This window comes from Pelobates fuscus, chromosome 10 (genome assembly GCF_036172605.1).
Source record: "Pelobates fuscus isolate aPelFus1 chromosome 10, aPelFus1.pri, whole genome shotgun sequence".
NCBI classification, from domain to species: domain Eukaryota; kingdom Metazoa; phylum Chordata; class Amphibia; order Anura; family Pelobatidae; genus Pelobates; species Pelobates fuscus.
In genome coordinates this window covers 73,488,050-73,514,650 of record NC_086326.1, presented here as the reverse complement: position 1 = coordinate 73,514,650, position 26,601 = coordinate 73,488,050, and the positions used below count along the sequence as shown (strand labels likewise).

Sequence of the window (26,601 nt, the reverse complement as noted above, 5' to 3'; positions counted from 1 at the left end):
AAATAACATTGGGCATACTTCATAAAGCAGCATAATAAGATAAAAATAAAGTTTTATAATTGTCCATGAAGCTCTATTATCATGTTTTCTTATCCTTCTAAGCTGCATTAGTTTGGTAAAAAAAAAAAGCTCCAGATTTATGAAAGGAAACACTATTGCTATTTTAGGACTTTTCATATCTAATAGTTATCAGAAGACTGATAGACCTCTCAGCAGGCCTTGGATGTCCTGTAGCTTAGAGCTATATTTTATTCATGATGGCAGGTTTGTACCTTAAACACTGCTACCTGCACACTATAATTACAGCATTTTGACCCATCCCAACACGGTTGAATACAGTCTTGGGTTTTTCTGTTAGCAAGGAGAGACTATAAACCAATATCCAGGCTGATTGCAGTTAATCATTGATTGTGTAACCTGGCTGAATGCCTCAAGTTTGTAGATCGTACAAACAAAATTCTTTTTGAAAATATTTAAGCGTCTCTCGTAACTGTGACCATAAAACCATGGAAATATAGAGAGAATTGTGGGTGTTTGGGTGCCACTTGGCTGAGCATGTTGTATATCACACTAACATTAAAGGGCCTTAAACAATAGTTAATTAAAACAAGCATGAAGTTCTGAAGAAGAAGGAGGCCACAGTTAAGCTGAAGCCATAGAAATTAATTTATTTAACCTATAAAATGTTCCACAGTTGACCTATACTACATTTCCCTATCTGGTCTCCAAGCAGAATTTGACAGACGGCATTAATCGTTGTACACACTTACAATTCTTTACTATATAGTATCGGTGAAATAACATGGTGTCACTGGATATGACTGTCACATACGCAGTGGTCTTGTAGAATCTTCAGAGGACCTTGCACACACTCTCTTTTTTGGGGGGAGTGCTCCCACTAGGGTGCTCCAAAATGGGGAGGGCCCAAGCCCAGACAAATCTAATGGAACAGAAAAGTAGGTTTGGGCACACTCAGTAGTTTCTTCAGCAGGCAGACTTTGTTGTGTAGTACAAAAATTTAGACAACGTTTCGGCTCTCCTGAGCCTTTGTCAAGAAATATGCAGTGGTTTCTGCTGAATGCTAAAGGTACGGATCAGTATATATTTATTTTTCTAAGCAACTTTAATGGTGTTAATGTTTTACTTGAATCTGCAATTGCATTAAACCCACTGAGGAATCAAAGGTTTGGAAGTTCTAGTACAGAAGGAACATTAAAGTAGGTACTCTGCCACCTCATTGGACGACCATTGACTGCACAACAATACTGTCTTTCTCCCCTCCCCGGAATGGAGGCGATAGGTAGGAAGATGGCAATGGTCTGAGTTTTTATATGTTTTTGTGTATAGAGTGTCCCGCTACCTTGCTTTATACCTGTGGTTCCCCACATTTCTATTTTTGGAACACCTGCCGATTTGTGAGTTTTTTTTGGCCAAATATTCTCCATTCAGCAATGCACACTGAGTCGTAGGTTCCAACTCTCATCTCTCTTGACTGACTGCAGTGGGAACAGTATTCAGTAACCGTGTAAAAACCAAACAAACTAATAAAAACTACCTGTGCAGTATTCCAAACTCAGTGTACATTTTACATAACCATGCACAGTTTGTTACTTCTTATAGGCAATCACTGCATTGACTGGAGAAGACGATCATTAATGTATCGGTACGTATGTATCATACAATGTCTTTCAAAGGCAGCAACACTGCTAATTGTCATTGTGATTATCTTGTGTGTGTGTGTGTTTTTTGGTTTTTTTTTTTGGTCATTACTGCTTGGTGTCATGTAGATTTTAGGAATGGTGATAATGAGTAACTTTATCAATGTTCCACATGGTGTAATCATCTGCTGATGGCATTGATGTGAAATGTGTGGTACATAGCAAAAGAACAGTGGAAAATGGCTGGTATTTGCAGGTGTTATTCCACTTGGTTGTCCACTTCGGGAGCAGATTGTGTGTGCATAAAAAAAGTTCTTCATGGCCTTCCCCATGAATGCTCAGTGGGCTATACAGAGTAACATTGTATAGCTGGAGTCCTGAGGGCTTTTTGTATCTCCCATGGTGTGGTATACAACCCCCTAGCCCACGTGACAATACTCAGATTTTATGTTATATATATATTGTGTTACAGTATGTTATTACATCACAGATGTGTTTCATTCTTGTCCACCACCACGTATTTCTCTTCTATATATTTCACTCCTCGTTAAAAGTAGTATATAGGTCAAGGGCCAAGCACCGCTTTTGTTTCTGCTTCAAACCAGGCTTGAGTGGTTTAAGTATGAATTTATTTAGAGAATTATAAAGCTGCTGAAAAATCTCCCATAGCATTGAGAGGAGACAATGAGTAAGGAAAGACTCAAACAATAGCCACCGCAGAGAGAAGTGCTTGGTTTTAAAACGAGATAATGTCCTATTAAAAATAAGAGTATTTGTAAGCGGAAATCTGTAGGATAAAGCGTTCTAGTGTTCCGATTTGGTATTAGAGAGACAGAAAAGCCTGATAAATGTTTTGTGAAAACCAACAATAGACAAGAAAATTAGAAGGAGTTTTGCTGCAAAAGCAATAGATCCTGATCAGAATAAATATAAAGAATTTTTTGCTGTTCGAATTCTTGGTTGGTGCAGTTTAAAATAATTTGCCTAAATCAAAATCGCTTCTTGTTCTTTTTCCATTTTTCATGCTAATGAGAGTTGGTTTTCAGAGCCTCTGCAAAACATACTGTCCAATTAGTCAAACTTCGAGACTTTCGTTTCAATCTGAATATTTCTTCAGTAATATGAGTGATGTTTGAAGTCTTAGGAAGGATTACGGATATGATCTGAAGAAGAATGTTATGGGACCTATATCCTTTGTACATAATTGCATCCTCTGATTCTTTAGTCCATTAGTTTAGATAGAGCATTTAAAAAGCCCAGCTCACTTCTTTTCCCTCTTAGGACTTAACAAACATTCCATCTCTTCAAGTAGTTCCTTCTCAGTGAGTTCTAACAGAGCGTCATTTTTACATAATATATAAAAATGATGTGAATTTTTTTTTCCTCTTACATCTCAATGTGGAATTTAGCTTTGAGTCAATAGATTTGCTTTGTCCTTCTTCATTTTTCTGACGATATAACGATCCACAGTTTTCAACACGGGTTCAACATTGTTTAAATTATTTAAGTTTTAAGTAAATAAAGGCATCTTTGTAGTATCGGACTTTAGCAACAGTTTGGCATATCTCCAGTAGTTGTTGGCCATGTTAATGTGAAGCTCATGTATATCCTTTGTGCTGACAGATTGTTGTTTGATATTGAAAATTATATCATCGTTGGGCTTTAAAAGCAATCAGGTCATTTATCTTTAGCATAAAAAAAAAAGAATATTGTGAAGGGAGATATTGTTCGCTGTTATGCATTCGTTGAAAAGCACACAAATCGTGCTTGCACAAGGTAAATATTGAAAAAATGTAAGAGGTATTAAAAGACTGCATGGCAAGTTTGGCTTAGAACATGAAGAATTTATCGTCTAAGACAACTTTATTCTGGTTTTATAATGAAATGGGTATAATACTGCTTATAGATTACAAAGTGTCAAATACACAAAAAGACAATCTTATAATCAGGTCACCTATATAAAATCCATACCTTGGCTCCCATCATTAAAAAGTGCGCAATCGGGACATGGGGGGAGCATTAGAAGGTGTCGGCGGCGTTGCAACTCACATTATTGAAGGCGCACATAATAGTCGGGTCTGTCAGGAAAAGGAGCAGGCCTGCGCATTGAAAGGGCGTGACCACTTGTCTAGCTCACCCCTTACCCATGGGACCATGCAGGGAACACTGTTGAAGTGCTCTCTGTATGGTCTTAGTGGCCGTATTGATGTACAACACAACAGCTGAGAGCACTGTTAAAGTGAGATTTCTGTGGGAAAAGCAAGTCTTATGGCTTGCCTGGTGTGTATATTTGTGTTTAGCAATGTATTAACTATCCACTTACTTCAGGTGGAAGGGGTTTTCCACACTTTTTTATCCACCACAGCTCTGTTGGGGTGATACACATGATGATAGATGGGTGAAGCGCTTCGGGACATTTTACATTTTATATTCTTTTTTCATTTTTTTTATGTTACTAATGTGTTTTAACATTATTGGATACATGAGTCTCCATATCGCTTTCTTTTAAGTGGATTCCTGGGGCTGATATCATAGAGTTATTATCCAGGGACCAACTGCTGGTTTGTATGGAGATATACCTGTGCTTTGTTTTGATCCTGTAAGTGCTATATAAATTAATGGTATATGTTTCTATTACAGAGAACACTATATACTGTCTTTTCTTATAGCCGGAATTACCAAAGTGTTCTGGATAGCATATACAGATATAAGCCTGGAGAGGGTGATATGCCTTATTATTCTATCTGTGAGTGCACAGAGTAACACAAACATATATATTACTTTATGGTGTTACCCAATGTATACCTCTTTTTATCTTGTCTACAGAATCTTCATTATATTTTGTTTTACTCTCATTAATAAACCATATGTTTAACTATTGCGCTAGTGTTCTTCCGACGACAGGAAGAAGCGAGTTCTTGCCAGCTTCTGTTAATGCAGCTTCTGTTAATGATGAATTGATTCCATTGGAAGCCTTAAGGGTTCTACCGTCCCACACTTGTATGTTTGTTCATTTTAGAATACAGTAAATCAGCAATCTGGCAATATAACAGAAATTATAAAAAGAAGAGATGAATGTAATAAGTTATATATATATATATATATATATATATATATATATGTATATATATATATATACCTGTAGAAACCAAATATTCTAAATAAGACTTTACCGTTACGTAATGTACGGTAGTTACAGATATCTGGATTTATTTATCTTTCAACTGATCCATTGATTGTTTTGTTTAGCTGCTTTTCCAGGAAATTACTTAATAAGCTATTTTAAGGGTTAAGATTTCAGAAATAAGTTAGCACATAAATGGCTTCATTGACCTTTATGGTGAGACTGCAAACATAATATTTCTGATCGGTTTATAGGATGTTTATGGCCAGTCATGGTCAACCTTTGACACAGCAGGTATTTCTATTACATCTCCCAGAATGCTTTGCCAGAATATGGTCTGGGCTCATCAACGAAGGATAAAAAAAAAAAAAAAAACTTGCTGCTATAACGTCCACCCTATACAATACCTTATATATTATGTTAAGTACTCTGTTATTAAAAATATATTGTACTGTAAAGCATAAAGCTGTGTATGATATGTTGGTGTGATATAAATTATTTACATATATATTATTATTATTATTATTTATTTTCTTCAAATGTACCAACCGGGGCAGTGACCTATTTAGTTTTATTACATCATGCATAGATTGTTGTTTTTCTTGGATAAATTCACTGAACACCGTTCGGTTCACAGTTCGGTGAAATGTACTGTTAATGGCCTGCTGTCAATCTATTCAGATAAAATAGAAAGGTGAACAGCGCTAAAGATCAGAAATTGTACATACGTTTAGTAGAAATACTGGCCAGCGGAGTAACTTAAAAAAAAAAGGAGAAACAAAGATACAAATAATGGTACAGTATGTATGAACGATATAATTCCACAAGAACAAATGGGTTATATTCACACTCACACTTTGAGGAGCTATATCAGCTCGGTGTTAAGAGCTTGGACGGAATAATCCCCGTCTATGGATTTCTTGAGGTTCCAGATCGTTGGTGAGTTTATAGGTGTAAGTATTCGTTATATGAAAAACAAGAGTAAAATACGCCACATGGTCTAGTACGTAAATATAAAATAATGTAGTAAGAGTAGATGATCCTACTTACATATACTAGAGCAACGACCTGCTCTAGTTTGGAGAATTTCAGGTGGAATAATCCCCACCTCGGGATATAGTGGACCCAGGTATAGCAGCAAAGCAGTATTAAATAGGAAGGAGGACAAAAAAAATGACTGGATAGTTTAAAAATTATATATACTTTAATACAATAAGTAAAAAGTGAATAATACACTATAAAACCAGTCCTGTATAAAAGTCCAAAATTCTTCCTCACTTGACGCGTTTCGCCGAAGCTTTCTCAAAAGTGAATCACTTTTGGAACCTCCAACGATCTGGAACCTCAAGAAATCCATAGACGGGGATTATTCCGTCCAAGCTCTTAACACCGAGCTGATATAGCTCCTCAAAGTGTGAGTGTGAATATAACCCATTTGTTCTTGTGGAATTATATCGTTCATACATACTGTACCATTATTTGTATCTTTGTTTCTCCTTTTTTTTTTAAGTTACTCCGCTGGCCAGTATTTCTACTAAACGTATGTACAATTTCTGATCTTTAGCGCTGTTCACCTTTCTATTTTATCTGTCCATTTATCACAAGGTAGAGGGAACACCTTGTTGGTGAACTGCTGCTCACCCTTGAGAAGAGAGCGCTTATTACCCTTTTGCATTTGTCAATCTATTCAGCAGTGCGACTCTTGCTATCCACGAGAGTACAGCACTGACACGGGCTCCTTGCAGAAGAAGTACAAGGAGCCGAAGAGGACCCACCAGGTGGACATGACAGTGGTCGCAAGGGACGGCTTCAGGTAAGTAAAACGTGCACTCACTGGCCACCACACTGCAACCAGACAATGACAGAGCCGCTGTAAGTCAATATTATTATTTTATTATTTATATAGCGCCAGCAAATTCCGTAGCGCTGTACAATGGGATATTAACAAGAGATTGCGGTATAGCATCTCTTAATGCGTCACAGTCCTCGTGTAATCTCCGAATCACTTACACAGTTATTCACTAAAATGAGAATTCAAAGTAGCTGAACTGAACGCATAGCTGACTTTTTCCATTCTTTTTTTCCAGCAAGATTTAATGTTCAAGGGAAATAAGAACTCGTGATAATCATGTACAGTGTGTATCCTAACAGGCACATGGAAAGAAGGGCTCATCCAAATTCTAAAATAAATTCTAGATTTTGGCAGAACTAGCGCATTTTTTTTTTTTTTTAATTCCTCTGTTTAACACATGTGCGCTTGTACAGAAACGCAGCATCTTCACCTTTTACTGGGAACTGTGCTAAAAAAGAACATAAAATGGTGAACAATTGATTTTGGTTAAAATCCGATCCCTTTAAAAGAAAGCTATTTGGGAAGAACAGCTAGCCTCTGACCGTTTTTGTAATCTATCACTTTTAGTTGTTTTTCTCAGAGAAATCCCATTGCTTCAAAACCATTATTTCCTGCTTAGGAAGTGCAGGCATTTAGTGATTTCCTTAAATTGTAAAAATAAATGATGCATAGTTACTGATTAATGTTGTACAGTTGCACAAGGGGCACTTAAAACCATTTGCAGAAAGGTTCATTTTCAATTGTAAAGTGTCCATTTAGTTTAATGTTATTTAAAGGAAGACAACAAAAAGCTTGCTTAAGTGCTATGTTTTTACCGTATAAAGTTATAGGAATAGGAACATAGAAAATGGAATATTCTACATAAATGGTTAAAAAAAAAAAACAAAAAAAACACTTCTAATTAAATGCTAACAAAACCGCAAAACGGTTTACTGTTTCCTTGTATCTGTGTGTCAAGAGTGTGTCCCGCCAGTCCTCCTCCCAAAATATAAATGATGAATATTTGATGTGTTTAAATGATACTATATTGGCAGAGATTAGGAAATCATTATTCATTGGGTCTATGCTTTAAAACAGTTTATAGTTATAAAAGGTATATTTATCAGAGGGGGTGGAAAAGACACCTTTCCGCACTTTTCTCTTGTACTGTCACACTAAGCATGGTGTCATAGGGGCTAGATTTGTGATTCACCCTCCAGAATGCTTATAGGAACATCGGACTTTGCTAAGACATCCGGACTGACATCAAAGAGGAAGCTTGAAACAAGAAAGGGGATAATCACGCTGTGAAGTTGTTCCCAGGCAGCTGCAGATATCATTCTTGACTAATGGGATGTTATTGAAAGCAAATTTAAAAGCAAACAGAACTCTGTAGGTTACAAACAAAGTTACAATGCTCAACTAATGGCAACGCCAGACAATTCCCGTTTTTCTCCTTATTCATGCCTGTTTCCTCGTATTTGACGTGGTAGGAGATGAGCTATTATTCTGAACTCCATAAAATGTTCTAGAAAAAGGTCACAAATTCTACTTCAGAAACACTTTTGGTTTTTTAACATTCACAAAATCAATCCTCGAAACATCCATAGATTGAACCAGAACCGAAAGATTACCATTCACATTGTTTGAATGAGCACTTTAGAAAGCCTAAATAATCTAGTTTTTTGTAGTGGTTATAGTGCCATAAGTTGTGCCAGTTGAAGATTTCCACCATTTTTTTTCAATATTCTACATGAGGTTTTTCATTATTTAAAATGTATTTTACAATTAAGCTATATAAATAGCTTTTATAAAGAAGCAGACGTTTGTTTTAATATTTAAAGGGACACTACAGTCACCAAAATAACTTTCGCCTTAATGAAGTTGTTTTGGTGTATAGATCATGCCTCTGCAGTTTCAGTGCTCAATTCTCTGCTATTTAGGAGTTATATCAGTTTTGTTTCTGTATATGCACTCCTCCCCTGGCTGTAAATTGAACTTTAATCGCAGGATCTAGAAAACTATTAACAGAGCAGGAGACAAGACATTCTAAATTAATCAGAATTTGCAATAAAGGAAGTGACTCTTTACAGGAAGTGTTTAGGAAAGCTCTGTAATTGACATGCATGGATGTGTGACTATGACTTTATATACAAAGTGACAACTCCTAAATGCCAGAGAATTGAGCAGTGAGACTACAGGGACCTGATTTATACACCAAAACTGCTTCATTAAGCTAAAGTTACTTTGATGACTATAGTGTCCTTTAATATATCTCTAACTAAATGGAGAACTGACACTTTCGAAGATTTTTATATTATGTTTACTTATCCCTGTCATGGTACCTGCCACTCACACCTCCTTCTCCTCCAGCAATTTCGGCACTTTGGACGCCGGCCGCGATAGCACCGCCCCCTTTTATGACGCGGCACAACTCCGCTGACGTCAATGACGTCACGACCCGCGGGAAATCTCAAACCAAGACTTTCAGGGGGCGTGGATAACAATTAAAGAGACAGGGTATAAAAGGTACTCACTTACTGTGAGTCATTGCCCTGTCGTGGTTTCAGCTTGCCTGTTCCCTCAGTGCGTTTATATTGTCTTAGTGTTCTACGGTTTTGACTTGGCTTGTTTCTTGACTTTGCTTCCCTCTCCTATCCTTGTACTCGGCCCGGCTTACGCTTACCTGTCTTCTCGTTCACTCGACCTCGGCTTGTCCCTGACCATTCCTGGTTTGCTCGACGTTAGTCCGGCCACTCTAAGGTCCGGTATACGTCTTTATAGTTCTAGTACACTGCGTGTTGGATCCCTGTCTTGATCCTGACAATCCCTAGCTTGACTTCCTGTCAATCATAACTATAAATGTTGTCATTTTCTATCCTTGAACAATGTTTCTGTTCTTCTCATTTTTCATTTTGTGCCCTGACTATTCCTGGACTAAACTGCTGTGCTAAATCTTTAATATACATTTTAAAAGATAATTGAACATCACATAAAACAAAGGAGGTTATCACCAGTCATTGATAATTTAAAGTGCTTTACTTAATGGTGTATTTTTTAGAGATGTGAGTGTTTCCCTTTAAGCAATTGATTACTTGTCTTGTCTGCTCATTGTACAGCACTGTTGAATATGCTGCCACTTTGGAAACGAACTCACGCTAATCATGTGTATTCCCCTTTTACCAACACAAACTAAACACACTGTTGCTTAATCAAAAATTTGTCCTTTAAGTTTCCTCTCCTTCACAAGTGCGAGATTAAACATGTGCTGACTCTGAGTAATGTGTCCTTAAAATGGACTTTGCTTGAACAAACTGACACAGTTTATTATTCATTTATTACTAATTTGTGACAAGTTTACTCCATAATGATATGCCACAAAAATCCATCTAAAGATCCGAGGCGCCAGACTCACCCTTCGCTTGGAATCAGCTTTAAAACAGAATTATAAAATAAAGGTTGTGTCAATAGTCCCATTCTTTAGGCATTATTTATATTGTCTAAAAAAATCAATTTTTTCCCCCTCTTTAATGTTTTTTTTAAAAAAAGAAACCTAATATTATACAAACATATTAAAAAAAAGAAACCTAACATTATACAAATATATTCGGGGCCAATACAAACCATTGTGTGGAAATCTATTCACAAACCGGACTTTACATAGGACACGAGGCCATGCGTTTAGACTGGAAGAAAGAAGATTTCGTCTAAGGCAAAGGAAAGGTTTTTTTACTGTAAGAACAATCAGGATGTGGAATTCTCTGCCTGAAGAAGTGGTTTTATCAGAGTCCATACAGATGTTCAAACAGCTACTAGATGCGTACTTGCAAAGACAGAATATTCAAGGATATAATCTTTCAATGTAGGGTAATAACTGCTTGATTCAAGGATAAATCTGACTGCCATTCTGGGGTCAATAAGGAATTTTTTGTCCTAGCTTGTTGCAAAATTGTGCTTCAAACTGGGTTTTTTTTTTTTTCTTCTCTTTTGGATCAACAGCAAAAAACAGGTGTGAGGAAGGCTGAACTTGATGGACGCAAGTCTCTTTTCAGCTATCTAACTATGTAACTATGTAACTATGTAATAAAAGACCTACTCTCAAATACTATTCAACCTGTAAATCCAGTTAAAGAAACACAAAAAAGGAAAAGAACACTAGTGACTTCTAGAAAATCTGTTTCAAACATCTTTCAGTCTTCAGTCCATGACTGGAGCCTACAGTACCTCTAAATTTAGGGGAAATAGTCACAATCATATTTTCTGCCGTTCTCTGCAATGATTACGGTACCCTGGGTGCCCTCCCAGGGAAAGGAGATACACCATTTGAGAACAGCTTGCCCACTTACATGGGGCCCATCCAGTGCCAGTCCTCTCCTTCTGTGCCCCAGGAAGCTCCTGCGGTTAGCTTTGCCTGACGTGCAGGGAGAGTGCCAGAGCACTCCTGGGATCTAAACTAGTACAGTGGGCTGTAGTGGTTATGGTGTTTAGAATGTTCCTTTAAAATAAATCTTTATTCTGTTTAAATCAATATATGAAGTAAATGGTGCATTTGTTTTACATGATTATGTATTGTTTTGTATGTTTCCAGCAGTTTTCTATTTTTAGTTTTTAGTAACTGGTTTGAGTGTTTACAGACCGTAAAAGACAAAATGGTGTGTAACCAGACATACAGGATTATTTGCTTAAAGCGTGAATTGTCAGCTATTCAAAGTGATTTTAAACTTTCAGGCCAAAGTAACTACATTGGAAAAAATCTTCAAGATGTTCTCGGTTCAGCTATTGTTTATCCCGAAATGGAAAATTCAGCTTGAATACCTGGAAATACACACTTTAGTTAATCAATCTGATAGTAACCGGTTTGTAGTTTTCGTTGAGAAACCCTATGAATGAGCTATTTCTACCCTCCCTGTTCTAGGCGGCCACTCTGAGCCTGTCATACAGAACATGCAGGGATACTGCAGAACACATTGAAGTGCAGTCATCGGGTTGAACATACAAAGAAGACAGACGTGTGTTTGCATAATAGTTACTCCTGTCTAAGCTGATTGTGTTCTTCTATGTACAAATACCTGCCAACATTTCGCATGAACAAAGACGGACACTTTGAATTTGGAGGTGTGAGGGGGTGTGTGTGGTCAAGGGCGGGTGTCTTCTGAGAACTGAAATGTAGTATAGAACAAGAACAATGTATCTTATTTACACAGACTGATATCTAAACACATTTATGAAAGTTTACAGACGCATTACTCAGAGTATTTTTGCTGTGGAGCTGTGTTATATATTCAGAAACATCAACAATATGGAACTCCTAGAAAAGAGAGACCGAGGGATTTGAGTAAAATATAGGACTGCTCCCCCTAAATAGGGACACTTGGAACGTATGTGTTTATTTAGCTCTTTGTACTGTGAAAATTGATTTATTTTTCTTTTAATTTATTTTTGCTCTACCTCTTCCAGGTCCAGAAGTAGACCATTGGTACAATAAGTTAGGCAAACACTGCTGCGTGGATGTAGGGGCCCTAAAGTTCTCCTCATAGTCAATGAGCAACATAAAGTTCTGGCTCCCCTAGTGGTTGGATATAGTGGAAATAGTTTCAGACCAATATCGATTTTTGCCATGGCTTTAGAGCCCACTTTGCCCACGGACTGTCACACCCACCATTTTGCCTGTAGTATTTGGAATTTATAGATTCCAGGAAGGAACCAATTTGTCATTTTTTAGGAATCTTAAATTGAGCTGTATTGATTTGCTTAAATGTGTTTCAATCAGGGCCGGTGCTTGGATTTTTAGGTACATAGGCGAAGATGCATTTTTCCGCCCCCCCCCCCCAAAAAAACATCTTCACCTATGTGCCTCTTAACCAGCCCCTCTCCCCTCCCTGACCATTAATGGTCCCTTCCCTGTCCCTTAGTGTTCTTCTCCCCTACCCCCTCTTTTCCCTGTCTCTTGGTGTTTCTCTCCCATTCCCTCCATGTCCCTTGGTGCACCCCACACCCCCCTTCCTGGTGGTCACACTCCCCTTCCTGGTGTGTCAGTGTGTACAGAGTGGAGCGGAGCGCGGTACAGGAGCTTCAGTTTTCTGTACCCGGCCGAACTGACAGGGTGTGCTCTCTCTGTGAGCACCTCCTATCAGTCTGGCCAGGTACAGGAAACAGAAGCTCCTGTACCGCGCTCCGCTACACTCTGTACACACTGACAGTCACACACTCAATGACAAACACACAGACGTCACTGACAGACACAGACTCATTGATCTGACACACACTCATTCATTGACACTGACAGACCCACACTAATTGACACTCATTGACAGACACACTGATAGTCACACACAGACTCAATGACAAACATACTCTCACTGATTTGACAGACATACACTCATACACTGACAAACACACTCATCATACACTGACAGACACACTCATACACTCACATGCACACACACAGACGCACTCACACACACACTCTGTCACTCACAGACGCACTCTGTCACTCACAGACACATACTGTCACTCACAGACACATACTGTCACTCACAGACACATACTGTCACTCACAGACACATACTGTCACTCACAGACGCACACACTGTCACTCACAGACGCACACACTGTCACTCACAGACGCACACACTCTGTCACTCACAGACGCACACACTCTGTCACTCACAGACGCACACACTCTGTCACTCACAGACGCACACACTCTGTCACTCACAGACGCACACACTCTGTCACTCACAGACGCACACACTCTGTCACTCACAGACGCACACACTCTGTCACTCACAGACGCACACACTCTGTCACTCACAGACGCACACACTCTGTCACTCACAGACGCACACACTCTGTCACTCACAGACGCACACACTCTGTCACTCACAGACGCACACACTCTGTCACTCACAGACGCACACACTCTGTCACTCACAGACGCACACTCTGTCACTCACAGACGCACACTCTGTCACTCACAGACGCACACCCTGTCACTCACAGACGCACACGCTGTCACTCACAGAAGCACACTCTATCACTCACAGACGCAGACTGTCACTCACAGACACACTCTGTCACTCAGACACACACACTGTCACTCACAGACGCACACACTCTGTCACTCACAGACGCACACACTCTGTCACTCACAGACGCACACTCTGTCACTCACAGACGCACACTCTGTCACTCACAGACGCACACTCTGTCACTCACAGACGCACACTCTGTCACTCACAGACGCACACGCTGTCACTCACAGAAGCGCACACGCTGTCACTCACAGAAGCACACACTCTATCACTCACAGACACACACTCTGTCACTCACAGACACACACTGTCACTCACAGACACACACTCTGTCACTCACAGACGCACACACTCTGTCACTCACAGACGCACACACTCTGTCACTCACAGACGCACACTCTGTCACTCACAGACGCACACTCTGTCACTCACAGACGCACACTCTGTCACTCACAGACGCACACTCTGTCACTCACAGACGCACACGCTGTCACTCACAGAAGCGCACACGCTGTCACTCACAGAAGCACACACTCTATCACTCACAGACACACACTCTGTCACTCACAGACACACACTCTGTCACTCACAGACACACACTGTCACTCACAGACACACACTCTGTCACTCACAGACACACACTGTCACTCACAGACACACACACTGTCACTCACAGACACACACTGTCACTCACAGACACACACACTGTCACTCACAGACACACACTGTCACTCACAGACACATACACTCACACACACACACATACACTCACACACACACAGACACATACACTCACACTCACACTCACACTCACTAATTATTTTAGAAATAAATATTTTCCACCCAGCCTCCCTACCTGGAGAGCTGGTGTGGATGATGAATCCTTCCCTGGGGTCCAGTGGGGCTGCTGGGCGGCGTGCGGCTGTGCTGAGATCAGAGGCGGCGAGGGAGCTCTAACCTCTCTGCTCTGCTCCCTCGCGCGCTGCCTGTCTGCTGATACCGCGGGTGTCCGAATATGACGTCATATTCCGGCTCCCGCGGTATCAGCAGACAGGCAGCGCGCGAGGGAGCAGAGCAGAGAGGTTAGAGCTCCCTCGCCGCGTCTGATCTCAGCACAGCCGCACACAGCACCGGGGGCCGAGATGGTGGCCCGGCAGGAGGGAGCGCTTCCCTCCTGCCGGTCACTGAAATCTTGCGCCCCCAGAGCCCGTGCGCCCTAAGGCGGCCGCCTGTGCCGCCTTATGGACGCGCCGGCCCTGGTTTCAATCCTGCAGTCTATGAAACTACATAATGCAGGGAAGCACTTTTTATGTAATGTACTAGGGTTGAAGTGCAGGTTGAAAAGATGCAGATTCCCAAATTTGCATTGTTCATACAGGAGTTGATATAGGTCTGAAAATATGTGTATTAGTAATAATATTTAAATGAATAACCGGTCACATTACCAAACTATCAAAAAAACAACAACTAGCTACAGATTGAAATTAGCACTGTGGAATATGTTGAAATTAAATAAAATAGTCATAAAAAATTCCTGATATTAATTTAAAAAAAAAAAATTATAATAGACACATAACATGTAATATACCCCAGCTCAGAGAGTGAGGTCATAGAAATGATGTTTTGCTGAATGCTTTAGATCAATCACACTCTGACATCGGAGAGAGAGTTGCTGCAGGCGATGAATTTTCTAGACAAAAAAAAATGCCCTCAGTAGATGACCACAGATTTCAAATCCTGTAATAAATACCATATGATAGATATATGTGTATACCTGTTGCTGTGTTAAGAATGCAGCTGTGAAATCTCGTAATAAGTTGCACAGGCTGTTAATGTTTGTGTGTATAGGAAATTAGGTAGGGTTACAGAGAGTGAGAGAGAAAAAGTGATATAGACGTACTGATATTACAAAAGAGAAGTATATATTTACTAAAGGGCTTCTCCAAGCATACAAACCACTCTTGCTAGATCCCTGTTTCCTAGTAATTGGGCAAATTACTGTGCAGTGGTTTGCCCTCTTACCAGGGTCCCTGCCGGTCCCTGACTGTCCTTCAGCTTCTGTAAATCTGCAAAAGCTGTAAGTCAATACCGCCAGCCATTCGTTGATTGAGAGCGTCAGCTGACCAATCTCAGCCAATGAATGCATTTCATAGCAATATGCACAAAAATTACATTAGTCAGCCCAGAAACCTTATTCCTTGTATATTCTGTTGTATTTGTGGATAATGTTGTCCTTGATTATGTAATCGTGTGTGCATATGCACACACGATTACATAATCAAGGACAACATTTTTTATATATATATATATATATATATATATATATTTTTTTTTTTTTTTTTATTATTTATTATTTATTTTTTTATTGGAGAAATTAAAGGTAGACATTCATGAAGTCAATATTTTTAATAGGGTAGGGTATATAATAAATAGTTTATTTTTAGTGGGTGCAGTACCTCTGCAGCTTAAACCTGTTACCTTGTATGGTGCACTCATGGATTCCTTAAATGAGAGCGTGTCTCCCTTACCTGCTTTCTCTCTCGCTCTCATCCTTCTTTCTCTTGAATTCTCTTTCTTTCTCTCTCTGTCTGTCGTTCTTTCTCTTGCTATTATCATTTCTCTAATGTTATCTCTCATTCAGCATCTGTTTCTATATTTCTATTTTTCTCTCTCTTACATTTATAATAAATGATATTGAATATTTCGTGGCTTGATTCTCGCCTACAGAAAACTGAGTAATAGAAACAAATTGCCAGAAGGGCCAGGAGAACAATATAAATCCTAGAAATAAAAAGAAGGGGAACACAAAGTCAAAATATGCAAAAAATGTTGGGAAACATGACATTAAGTGGTGGTGTTGCTGTATATGTAAAAATGTGCTTCCCAAATATCTCTCCATTTCTATTTATTTTTCTCTCCCCTCCCCATGATAGTGTATAAATAAACTAACACTTGTAAAATTCCTTTACTATTCCTTGAGAAGTTAAGAACTTTAAAAATTACTACCGGCTTAAATAATGCCATTACTTTCCGGCTTCAAGCTAAATTTCCAGCTGTTCAGCCAGCTGTGTGCTGCCACCATAATTAGTTATTAAGGGCAAATTATAATGAGAGCGGTCTTTTTCCTTGTCTGTTATAGGCATGCCAGAACAAGCCGTGTAGACTAGAGGTACACTTTGAGACATGTCGGTGTCCTAGAATAGTCATTACCTCTGGGGGGATATTTCTGAAGAGGTAACAAAATAATTAGCAGGACATGTTGCAAAAGAAATAAAAGAATGAAAAATGAGCCTTGTTAACATTTTCCGCATATTGTAGATCTATTGTTGGAGTTTATAGACAGAGTTGTCATACATTTGGGTAGATGCTGGAAAACCATTTTAGGAATTTAGGGAAATGGTTGTGCGTGTGATGTATTCATTTTATTTTGGAGCAGCTTATTGTTGTAGACGTGCAAGGGTGGAATATGAGTAACTCCTTCCAGGTACATTTTTCTATAAAACCCATGAAGTCATCGGACCCTGTGAGTGCTATTGTGTGGCTTTCTTTTCTTTTCTTTTTTGTATTTGTGAATATTTGATCTTTTCTTGCAGTCCACTCATCATGAACAAAACGGAAAAGTAAGCACTGTGGCATTTCCCTAATACAACGTTTGTTATGGGAAAGCCTTTGGTTCACTTCCTTCTTTTGTAGTGAGAAATGGATCGTATAAAAGCTGCGAGCATGTTGTGGTTCTCAAAATAAAAAAATAAAAAAAAGCCTTCTCAAGTGCTGAAATTGACAAGTTCACACAGAGGTTCAACAATTCTAGTGGGCTTTTGGCACAAGAGTTGTCAATTGCAATCATATCTCATCAAGCTAAAATCCTAATTAATTCCTAAATCATATCATGGAGCCAAGATACTAAAGGAGCAATACGTTCTACTTAATAGAAGAATTAAATATTCCTGATTATCTTAACACAAGTAATACTAAAGTTGTAGTAGTGTTATGCCATAATGTATACTTGTATTATTACACAGAGGTACCTATTGTGTATATTAATAATTACCCTGATTAACCGCTATAAACGATTACCCTGATTAATAGCGATACTTAAAGAGACACTGGAAATGTCCACATATGTTATTCTAAGTATCCCAACTTACTACAGACCACTGTAGTGATTATGATGCAAGGAGTACCCTGGTCCCATTCAACAGTAATGGGGCAGGCAGTTTTGTAATGGTTTGCCTCTTACCTGGGTCAGACCAAGCGCCAAGCCTCCTCTAACTTTGGCCTAATATTTTCTTGTAAAACAAAGAAAAGAAAAAACACAGTTTTTCTTATACGTGTGAATTGAGGCGCTTAATACTTGGGTGTGATATCAATTTAATTATCAGCAGCTGTAGCACTCTTACGGTCCTCCTATTAACCCAGAAAAACAGATGTATACATAGACACCACTTTGTGTGAAAACTAAGTTTAGATAATAATCCCCTTAACTTACACATAGTGCAGCGCTAGACAGAAGGTTTACCCTTATAATGTGGGGCGTTGCTCATATATAACCGGAAAGAAACAGAGAAATACGTGATAGTGCAATATTGTTATAGACACTAATTAACACTCTGAAAATTAGAGAAATGAATGCTCACAATGCCCCACATTATAAGGGTAAGCCTTCTGTCTAGCGCTGCACTATTCCACTGTGTGTAAATTAAGGGGATTATTATCTAAACTTAGTTTTCACACAAAGTGGTGTCTATGTATATAATATTTTCTTGTGTATGTACATATCCTGACTGCTCTAAAGCCCAGTGGCCCCTTAGCAACTCATCAACAAAACATGCATTTAAATATTCCAATATGATTATCATCTGTATACCTTTGTAAAGAAAAATAAACTGCCCATTAACCTTTAGCAAAAATGTGTGTGAAGTTGAGGTTTACCAGCAAAGTAATGTTATTTATTAACAAATTTAACAAGTATAAAAAATACAGCCTAAATAATTTGACACTCCTCTGCCTTATACAACATGTAAATGTGCAAATAAATCAGTTTTTCATATTAAATGTGTGTGTGTGTGTGTGTATATATATATATATATATATATATATATATATATTTTTTTTTATTTTTTTTTTTTATATTGGACAAAACAAACATAATTTGTAAACACACACACACTACAGACAAATGATGCTAATAAAAAAATGAAGAGAGACAGTTATTATTGCATGTTAATAGCAGCTGGGTCAGAGGTGATAACAAGTAGTATGTCTGAGGTAAATCTTGCTTGTTCCTGGAACTGTCTTGAGGTCATCTGTTTCATGCACCATTACACTTCTTTTGTTGACATAACCTTGAGGCATGTTATATCTGGCTTGCTGTAGTTTTCCCATATATTTTTTTATAATTTATTTTGTAGCACGCCCAAGTATCTTTGTTATCATTGTGTTTAACTTTTTGGAATGGTTTCTTTACTAACAAAGGATTTCCCGACTAGAATAGGTCAGCAATGGTCCATGGGTAAAAATATTAGCAATGTTACACAGCATTTACAGCATATGCCAATGTAATGATACAAGGTTCTTGTTTTTTTTTTTTTAAATATGGACGAGCAGTAAGGGTTATTGCATGGAGGCTGAAACCACAAGTGGGGTCATGAAAAGCCCCTACATTAATTTAGGGACCATTTCATTGTTATCCTTATCCTTCAATACCCTAATACTGAGAGAGAAATAACACGTCTAATTGTATCATTTGAGACCGTGCCACTTCAAAGCACCATATTTGGAGATAACACAGAGTAGGGTTACCGTTTTGGGTCCAGGGTTTTAATGCAGTTGACTGAGGGGTTATTACAGCTTGGCTTGGGGTTAAATCTAAATATAGATTCATGAAATACTCCGAATACAATCAAAGAATTGCTGTCACAAAGTCATTTATAGAACACATTACGCTTTATGGTTGACATAGGGTGTGGTATTGCTTACTTTAGGAAAGTCAATATATGTGGGAAGGGCCATGACCATTACACATTGGTCAAAGCTTCTTTTTTGCCACCGGCAAGCATTGCTGAATGTTGTTTAGCATTAAAAATAAAAATTTGTACCTCTCAGTATTTTATATGGCACACTTTTGCTTTTGACGGTGTGGCTGAAAGTGGGCCACAGGCAGGGCTGTTGTGGAAACATTTTGTATGCTTCGAAGACCTACATAAAATAATACATGTTAAACAAAATATAATGAATTCAAACAAAATATGATCTCTATGATCGAAAAGAGAGAAAACATGGATTTGGATCAGAAAGCGGGCAATACTTGTTCAGGAAGGATAGTAGTTGGGAGGTATGGATTACTATATCATTGGTAGAGCAGGATTAATATATATATATATATATATATTAATCCTGCTCTAGTAAAGAAACCATTCCAAAAAGTTAAAAAAAGAGATGTACATATACATCCAAAAAAACAACAACCCCCAATCCAACATGACATCTCCATTCCCACCTATTTATAGGACTTACAGAACTTATTCTAGAGCCTTTTCATTCCTTTACAATAAATTTACCAAGCTCTTTTAGGTGTTCCTTTAATTACACCAAGCATCATGCACCATGCACCTTAGGAATTTGAAGTGGTCATGGTGCAAGGAGTCGGTGCAGCACTTCACATACAGAGTTTAACCCTTCTGCTTCTGGAGGTGTAACTCCACCTCCAGAGGCGTCATCAGCCAGTTTATCATTACAGGCTGGCTATGGCTAATATCCGTTCTATGCAACTTTCATAGCACAGAATGTCAGTCATTGGCTGAAAGTTGTCAAGCTGACACCTCAGTCAATAAATGGCGATGGCCACGGCTTCCTAAGAGCCGCAGTAGCCGTGAGCACATCACGAACCACCAGGGAGCATCAGAGCCCGGTGAGGGCCCAGGTAAGGGGGGAAAAAACTGTACTAAATGGTTTGCTCTATTACCGAAGAACCAGGCCAGGATACTGCTGGCATTAAAACCATTACACTGGTTTGTAGTGGCTATAATGACTAGAATAGCCCTTTAAATCTTCTGGATAGCGTCTAACCTAAATGAGCAATGTTTAATTTATTGGCAGCAGACTACCTATGTCTTCGCTCACACCACATCTACTCCTACACTCTGCTCTATCTCTGTTGCACCCTTTTATTCAATAACAACTGTATATGTCACATCACTCGTAAATTCAATGTTCGCAGTTAGACAGCCTTTATCGACCTTTCCAACTAGATTAATTATGTTTTTGATATAATTTACTTCTACAATATTTTGTCCATCCTAGTATTTAGCACTGTATAATATGTGGTGCTTCTGTTAAATAAAGAAGTAATGGTACTGCTGTGTACATGTATAAAACATTTTTTGTGTACCCTTTTTTTTACTGACCTGTTTATCTAAATCCACCAATATCATGTACATCTCCTTATCAATGTTTCTCCAGTCATTTATTAGCACAGTGAATGAAACTCCGTGTAACGTTTCCATTTATAAATTCTTATATTTTCGTTGCAGGTAAATCAGGGAGCTTCTAAGGCCTTAGGTTCGGGCCTCGGATATTTGGAACATATTTGTCAGCTCATAGAAAAAATTGGGCAGCTTCAGGAACATAACCTCAAATTGCAAAAACAGGTCTTCAGCTTACAAAAGGAGGACAGAATGAAACAAATGAGAGAGGTAAAATACTGCGATAGCTGTGATACTACTTTGTTTCTTGTAGTGGGTGATTCTTTGCTGATACATTATGAAAAAGTTGTACCATGATAAACCTGTATGTTTTTCATTCATAATATGAAAATAATGCCTTGCAATGGATCTGAGGTAAAGTTGTCATAATGTTGCGTATAGCAGTGGTTCTCAAAGTAGTGGTCACTCCTAAGACCACAGTGTTCTCCTGGATGTTACTGGGAATAATAAGGGGCTCTAGGGGTTTTCAGTTAGTCATGGGGGCATTATTGTCCCACGGATATAGAGCTTTAAAGGGATTCTGTAGTGCCAGGAAAAGAAACCGGTTTTCCTGGCACTGTAGACTCCTACAGTGCTTCCCTCCCTTGCGCCCCCCCTGACCCCTTCAGTCACTTACCTGAATCCAGCCCCAATGTACCTCGGCGCTGGGTCAGGCTCTGCCCGTGCTCCTCCTGATGTCGGCGAGACACACCTAATGTGCATGCTCATCAATGGCCACGCTCGCATTAGGATTTCCCCATAGGAAAGCATTATTCACTGCTTTCTTATGGAGAAAAATGTGACACAGGAGGTCCTCATGCAGAGCGTGAGGACGTCCAGCATCAGATAATGGACCAAAGGTCCGTTTGGATTCGGGAAGCCACTCTAGTGGCTGTCATGTAGTGGCTGTCTTGTAGACACCCATTAGAGGGGGAGTTAACCCTCAGAGTAAATTATTGCAGTTTCTCAGAAACTGCAATAATTACCACTGTAGGGTTAAGGAACATGGGACATTGCATCCAGACCAGTTCAATGAACTGAAGTGGTCTGGGTGCCCACAGTGTCCCTTTAAATGTTTTCTTACATTCTCAAAAGCATACCAATATTGCTGACGTGTTGAAGTCAATGATGAAATGATTTTGAAGATTACGAAAATGTTCAAACATTCATACGAGCATTTATTTGAATGAATGTGCCCAATACTTGTAAAGTTTTGGCAAGTGTAATAAAACAATCACCTACAGGTAATCAACTGGCAGTAGGTGAAAAACATACCGTACAACAAACCCTGAAAGCAAACACACATTTGAACTGATATCATAAATGTATGTTAATATATACACCGCTGTCAAATAATCAATCACTGGCTCCTGTCTCCCAAAGTAGTGGACATAGAACACGGGGAGTTAAGAGACACAAGAATTCCATTAGAAGGAGCTTAGCATTGGAATGTTTGCAATGTGAGCATGATATCACAGCATTGACTGGAAGAATTGAGATGTTACAGCCTGCATACCTCTTCTCTCCCCGGTGTAGGAGTATTTTGGACAGCACTGCTCTTGTGGAGCAGCAAGTGTTTTGCTCAGTTCGTACCAGGAGTCTAAGATGCATTTTCCTGTAAGGAGGAATCGGCCACACAGCATGTTTGTACAGAGTGGAAACCAGTCTGACCTCTCCATGATCCCAGAAATCGGGGTTAGCTATGAAAAGTTTGGCTACAAAGGTTGGTTTCTTGTCATTCTTCCTCTGTTTTCTACAGCTCAATAAAACAATTATGAACAATAGAAACAATAAGGTCTGAAACAGTTTTCCTATTATAATTCTGCAGTTAACATTGGTTATTTAGTTTAAAGACAAAATAAAATTAACCTTTTTTTTTTCTACAGTAACCTTTTAATCCATTTGAAACGAAAAAAATATATAGGAAACAAAAATCTGTAGCAGGACTCAAAGGTCCAGGTGACCACATTTTTCTACATGGGATATGTAACTTTTCCCTTTCGTAATTTTTTCCCCCTGATAATTTTCTTTAGTAGAATTCTGCTAGAGTAACTACTGTTGGCCCCTCCTGTTGGGAATCCCTCGATCAGGAGGGCTGAATAAGTGGTTCTAGTAACTGGGAGTGCACATTAAATAACTCTTAATTATTTCCATTATCTGCTAAGTTCACTTTTTAGTAAAAAGCCTCTCTTTAACAGCTGGGAGGAGGTACATGTAGCTACATTTTGAATGTATGCCTTTTATACATCTGGGCTCGTAGGGGTTTTTACAGTTTAATGAGACATGATAGTCACCAGAACCACTTCAGCTTAATGTTTTGGTTCTTGCATCTATAGCATGTCCCTGAAGCTTTAGCACTGTCAATATTACCTTTTCTGAGAAAAGGCAGTGTGTACCTTTCTGACGAGTTACATCTCTAGTGGCAGTCACTCAGAGTAAACTCACCTTTTCACTACACGGACAGGTGGTTTGGAACCTACAGAGCCACAGCAGCACTATAGTGTCAGGAATACATGTTTGTATTACTGACAGTATAGTGCTCCTTTAACCCCTTAAGGACCAAACTTCTGGAATAAAAGGGAATCATGACCTGTCACACATGTCATGTGTCCTTAAAGGGTTAAAGAAAATCAAGGGTTTATATTGCAAACTGCCATGATCCGTCCCTTTTCAGTTTATGACCTAATCTTTCCTCATCAGAGGAAAGGGGCAATCTCCAGATTGCTCCCCTTCAGAAAGGCACATTTTTGTGCTGTAGCGTTGGGGGTTTATTGACACTTGTCCAACTCTAGTAGGCTTGGTGTATGTTACCGGCTGCTACTTTTGTGTCTAAGCCTTTTTCACTTTCTGGTATTCGGCTCCTGTGACTATTGTATATACTTTGGATTTATAAGCAATAAAGATTTGATATGAATAGTCTAGCAACATACAGTCCATTGGAGGTGACTTTTGGATTGTAAGTAAATGCAGTGCACGGAAAGGATTATAGCAATGAAAGGGCAATGAGTAGATGAAAAAACTATTGCTGTAATACCCAAAATATGAGTTAGAGGTTGAAATGAAGGATAAAAGAAAAGGACAGAGGAGGAGTGATGGCAACGTGTTCTTTATTATAATAGAGATATAAAGTTGCTTCTATTCCTACTTAAAACATTTCTACTGCGTAATTAGTTTTTATAAATAATTAAAACAAATTTTAACCAAGTATTATTTTGCTCTTGCTTTGCATATTTTAATTAAGCGTTTGTTGCTTTAGGAGCGAATGCACAGACAGATGGGAGAAGCAGTCCTTCGGTTTTAGGGTTGCGGAAACCCTTGAATAAATTGAAATACGAGGAGAGGAACCCACAAATGTGGGAAAGGAACTACAATGACGGGTTTTCACAACCAGATCAAGAGATGAAAAAGGTAATTTAATGGCTTATGAATGTGCGAAATCTACTTAGAAATCATATATCTTTACAGAGAGATGGAGAAATGATCCAGGTGTAGTATCTCTACTATCTGTAAAAAATGCAGGTTCGATTCACATCAAAGTCGGATCAGAATTTTAACCCCTTAAGGACCAAACTTCTGGAATAAAATGGAATCATGACGTGTCACACATGTCATGTGTCCTTAAGGGGTTAAACTTTTTTTTTTTTCGTTCAATACGATCTTTACATTGGTTTCTATGTCTTTAGTGAAGTTCCTCTTTAGTATTTCCTCAAGGGTCACAATTAATAGGTTTCTGGATAGATTGGTCAGAAGACCTGAATAGTCTGGAGAGATCTTCTAAAAGACCTGAATCATCTGGAGAGGTATCTTCTAAAAGACCTGAATAGTCAGGAGATATCTCTTCTAAAAGACCTGAATAGTCTGGAGATATTTCTTCTAAAAGACCTGAATAGTCTGGAGATATTTCTTCTAAAAGACCTGAATAGTCTGGAGATATTTCTTCTAAAATACCTGAATAGTCTGGAGATATTTCTTCTAGAAGACCTGAATAGTCTGGAGATATTTCTTCTAGAAGACCTGAATAGTCTGGAGATATCTCTACTAGAAGACCTGAATAGTCTGGAGATATCTCTTCTAGAAGACCCGAATAGTCTGGAGCCTCAATAACTTTCTAACCATCATGTACTGTATTTTCAATAAAATAGACTAATTTCTCTCCTACCAGTTCTTCATCTGTTAGAAAGATATTCTAGAAATGGGGACGCATATCATCAGAGGAGGGAACCATGTTATCAGTGGAAAATTATAACCACAAGACATGTTCTATTTCTGGGAATTAATCCTGCATGCTATTAAAAAAACTTACCAATTTGGATAAAGTGACATGCTCTGTACTTTTGAACTGATGACATCTGGAAATTGAACCATGCGCCAACATTAAAAAACACAAAGACAGCTGGATAAATAAACTTTGATGTAGCATTTTGTAAAAGATTTCCATAGATCTCTGGGATTAATATGTATGTGTATGCAGCTGAGGTTTTGTGGCATTATTTAGGATTACTTTAAATCGGTTACTAAACTTGAATCCACCCAACATAAAAGCTTTTTGTTAAATTGATATATTTTATGAGATAAGTAATTAGTATAGCTCCTGTACCTGACTTTCAGTCCCATTGTAATTCTATAAAGGAGATTAGGAAATTAAAAGGAATTAGTCAAGGTTAAGGGTTGAAAGTCACTCAGGGTTTGAATTGTGTTAACCCCGTCTATACCAGGACCCACCATAGCAAGGGAGATGTCTAATCCTAGAAGGAGTAAATGTGGTCATAAATGGGTCCAAAAATAAACTTATCTTTTATTCTTTCCTTCTTTTTTCCTTCTTTCTTTCTTTCTTTCTTTCTTTCTTTCCTCCCTTCCTTTTTTTTTTTTTTTTTTTTTTTAGCTCCGTAAAAGAGATATGGTCAAAAGAATAATATTGAGAAAAATAGTGATTCGGTCTTGAATTTGTCAAGGTCTTAAAAAATATATATAAAGGAAATTAAAGAAAATACTTCTTCCTAGTTAACTTTGTAAAACAAAATATTACGTTTGGTGTTCACTGTTCTATATTCCTCCCGCCAAACCTTTCCATAACCCCTAGGAAGCACATTTCATATTTTAGTGCATAAGTCATGGCTAATGATGTCACTTTTGTCTGTGATTTAGATTAGTTTTGACACAATTTATTTATCCCCAAAGATCTTATAGTCTGCAGTTACTGCCTCAGGCACAAGCTGATAAAGTTACAAGGTAATTATACTTTTTACCCAAAGTGCTAACTTACAAAGAGTCAGACAGCTGCGGTAACTTAATTCATCTGTAGTAAAATTAGAACACAAACCATAATGCAGGTAGTTGTGTGCCTAGTGCTATTATAAAAATGTACGGTGTTAATCATATTCCCTCCAGTCAACATGAGGGTTTCAGACACTTGGCAACCAACACTCTAACAAGATAAATGAATTAAGCAGCTGTAGTAAAAGTGTTATTAACTGATCGGAATCTTCAGAAG

The 26,601-nt window shown here is 38.5% G+C and overlaps 1 protein-coding gene across 2 annotated transcripts in view; it reads left to right on the top strand.

Annotated features, from left to right (window-relative positions):
- LOC134574523 (uncharacterized) overlaps positions 1-26,601 on the top strand; it is an 83,859-nt gene that overhangs the window by 48,371 nt on the left and 8,887 nt on the right. For both annotated transcript variants that reach the window (XM_063433633.1, XM_063433632.1), the window contains exons 3-5: positions 21,180-21,341; positions 22,647-22,833; positions 24,367-24,518. In XM_063433633.1, the coding sequence (XP_063289703.1) occupies positions 21,180-21,341; positions 22,647-22,833; positions 24,367-24,518 (501 nt within the window). The remainder of the gene's footprint in view (positions 1-21,179; positions 21,342-22,646; positions 22,834-24,366; positions 24,519-26,601) is intronic.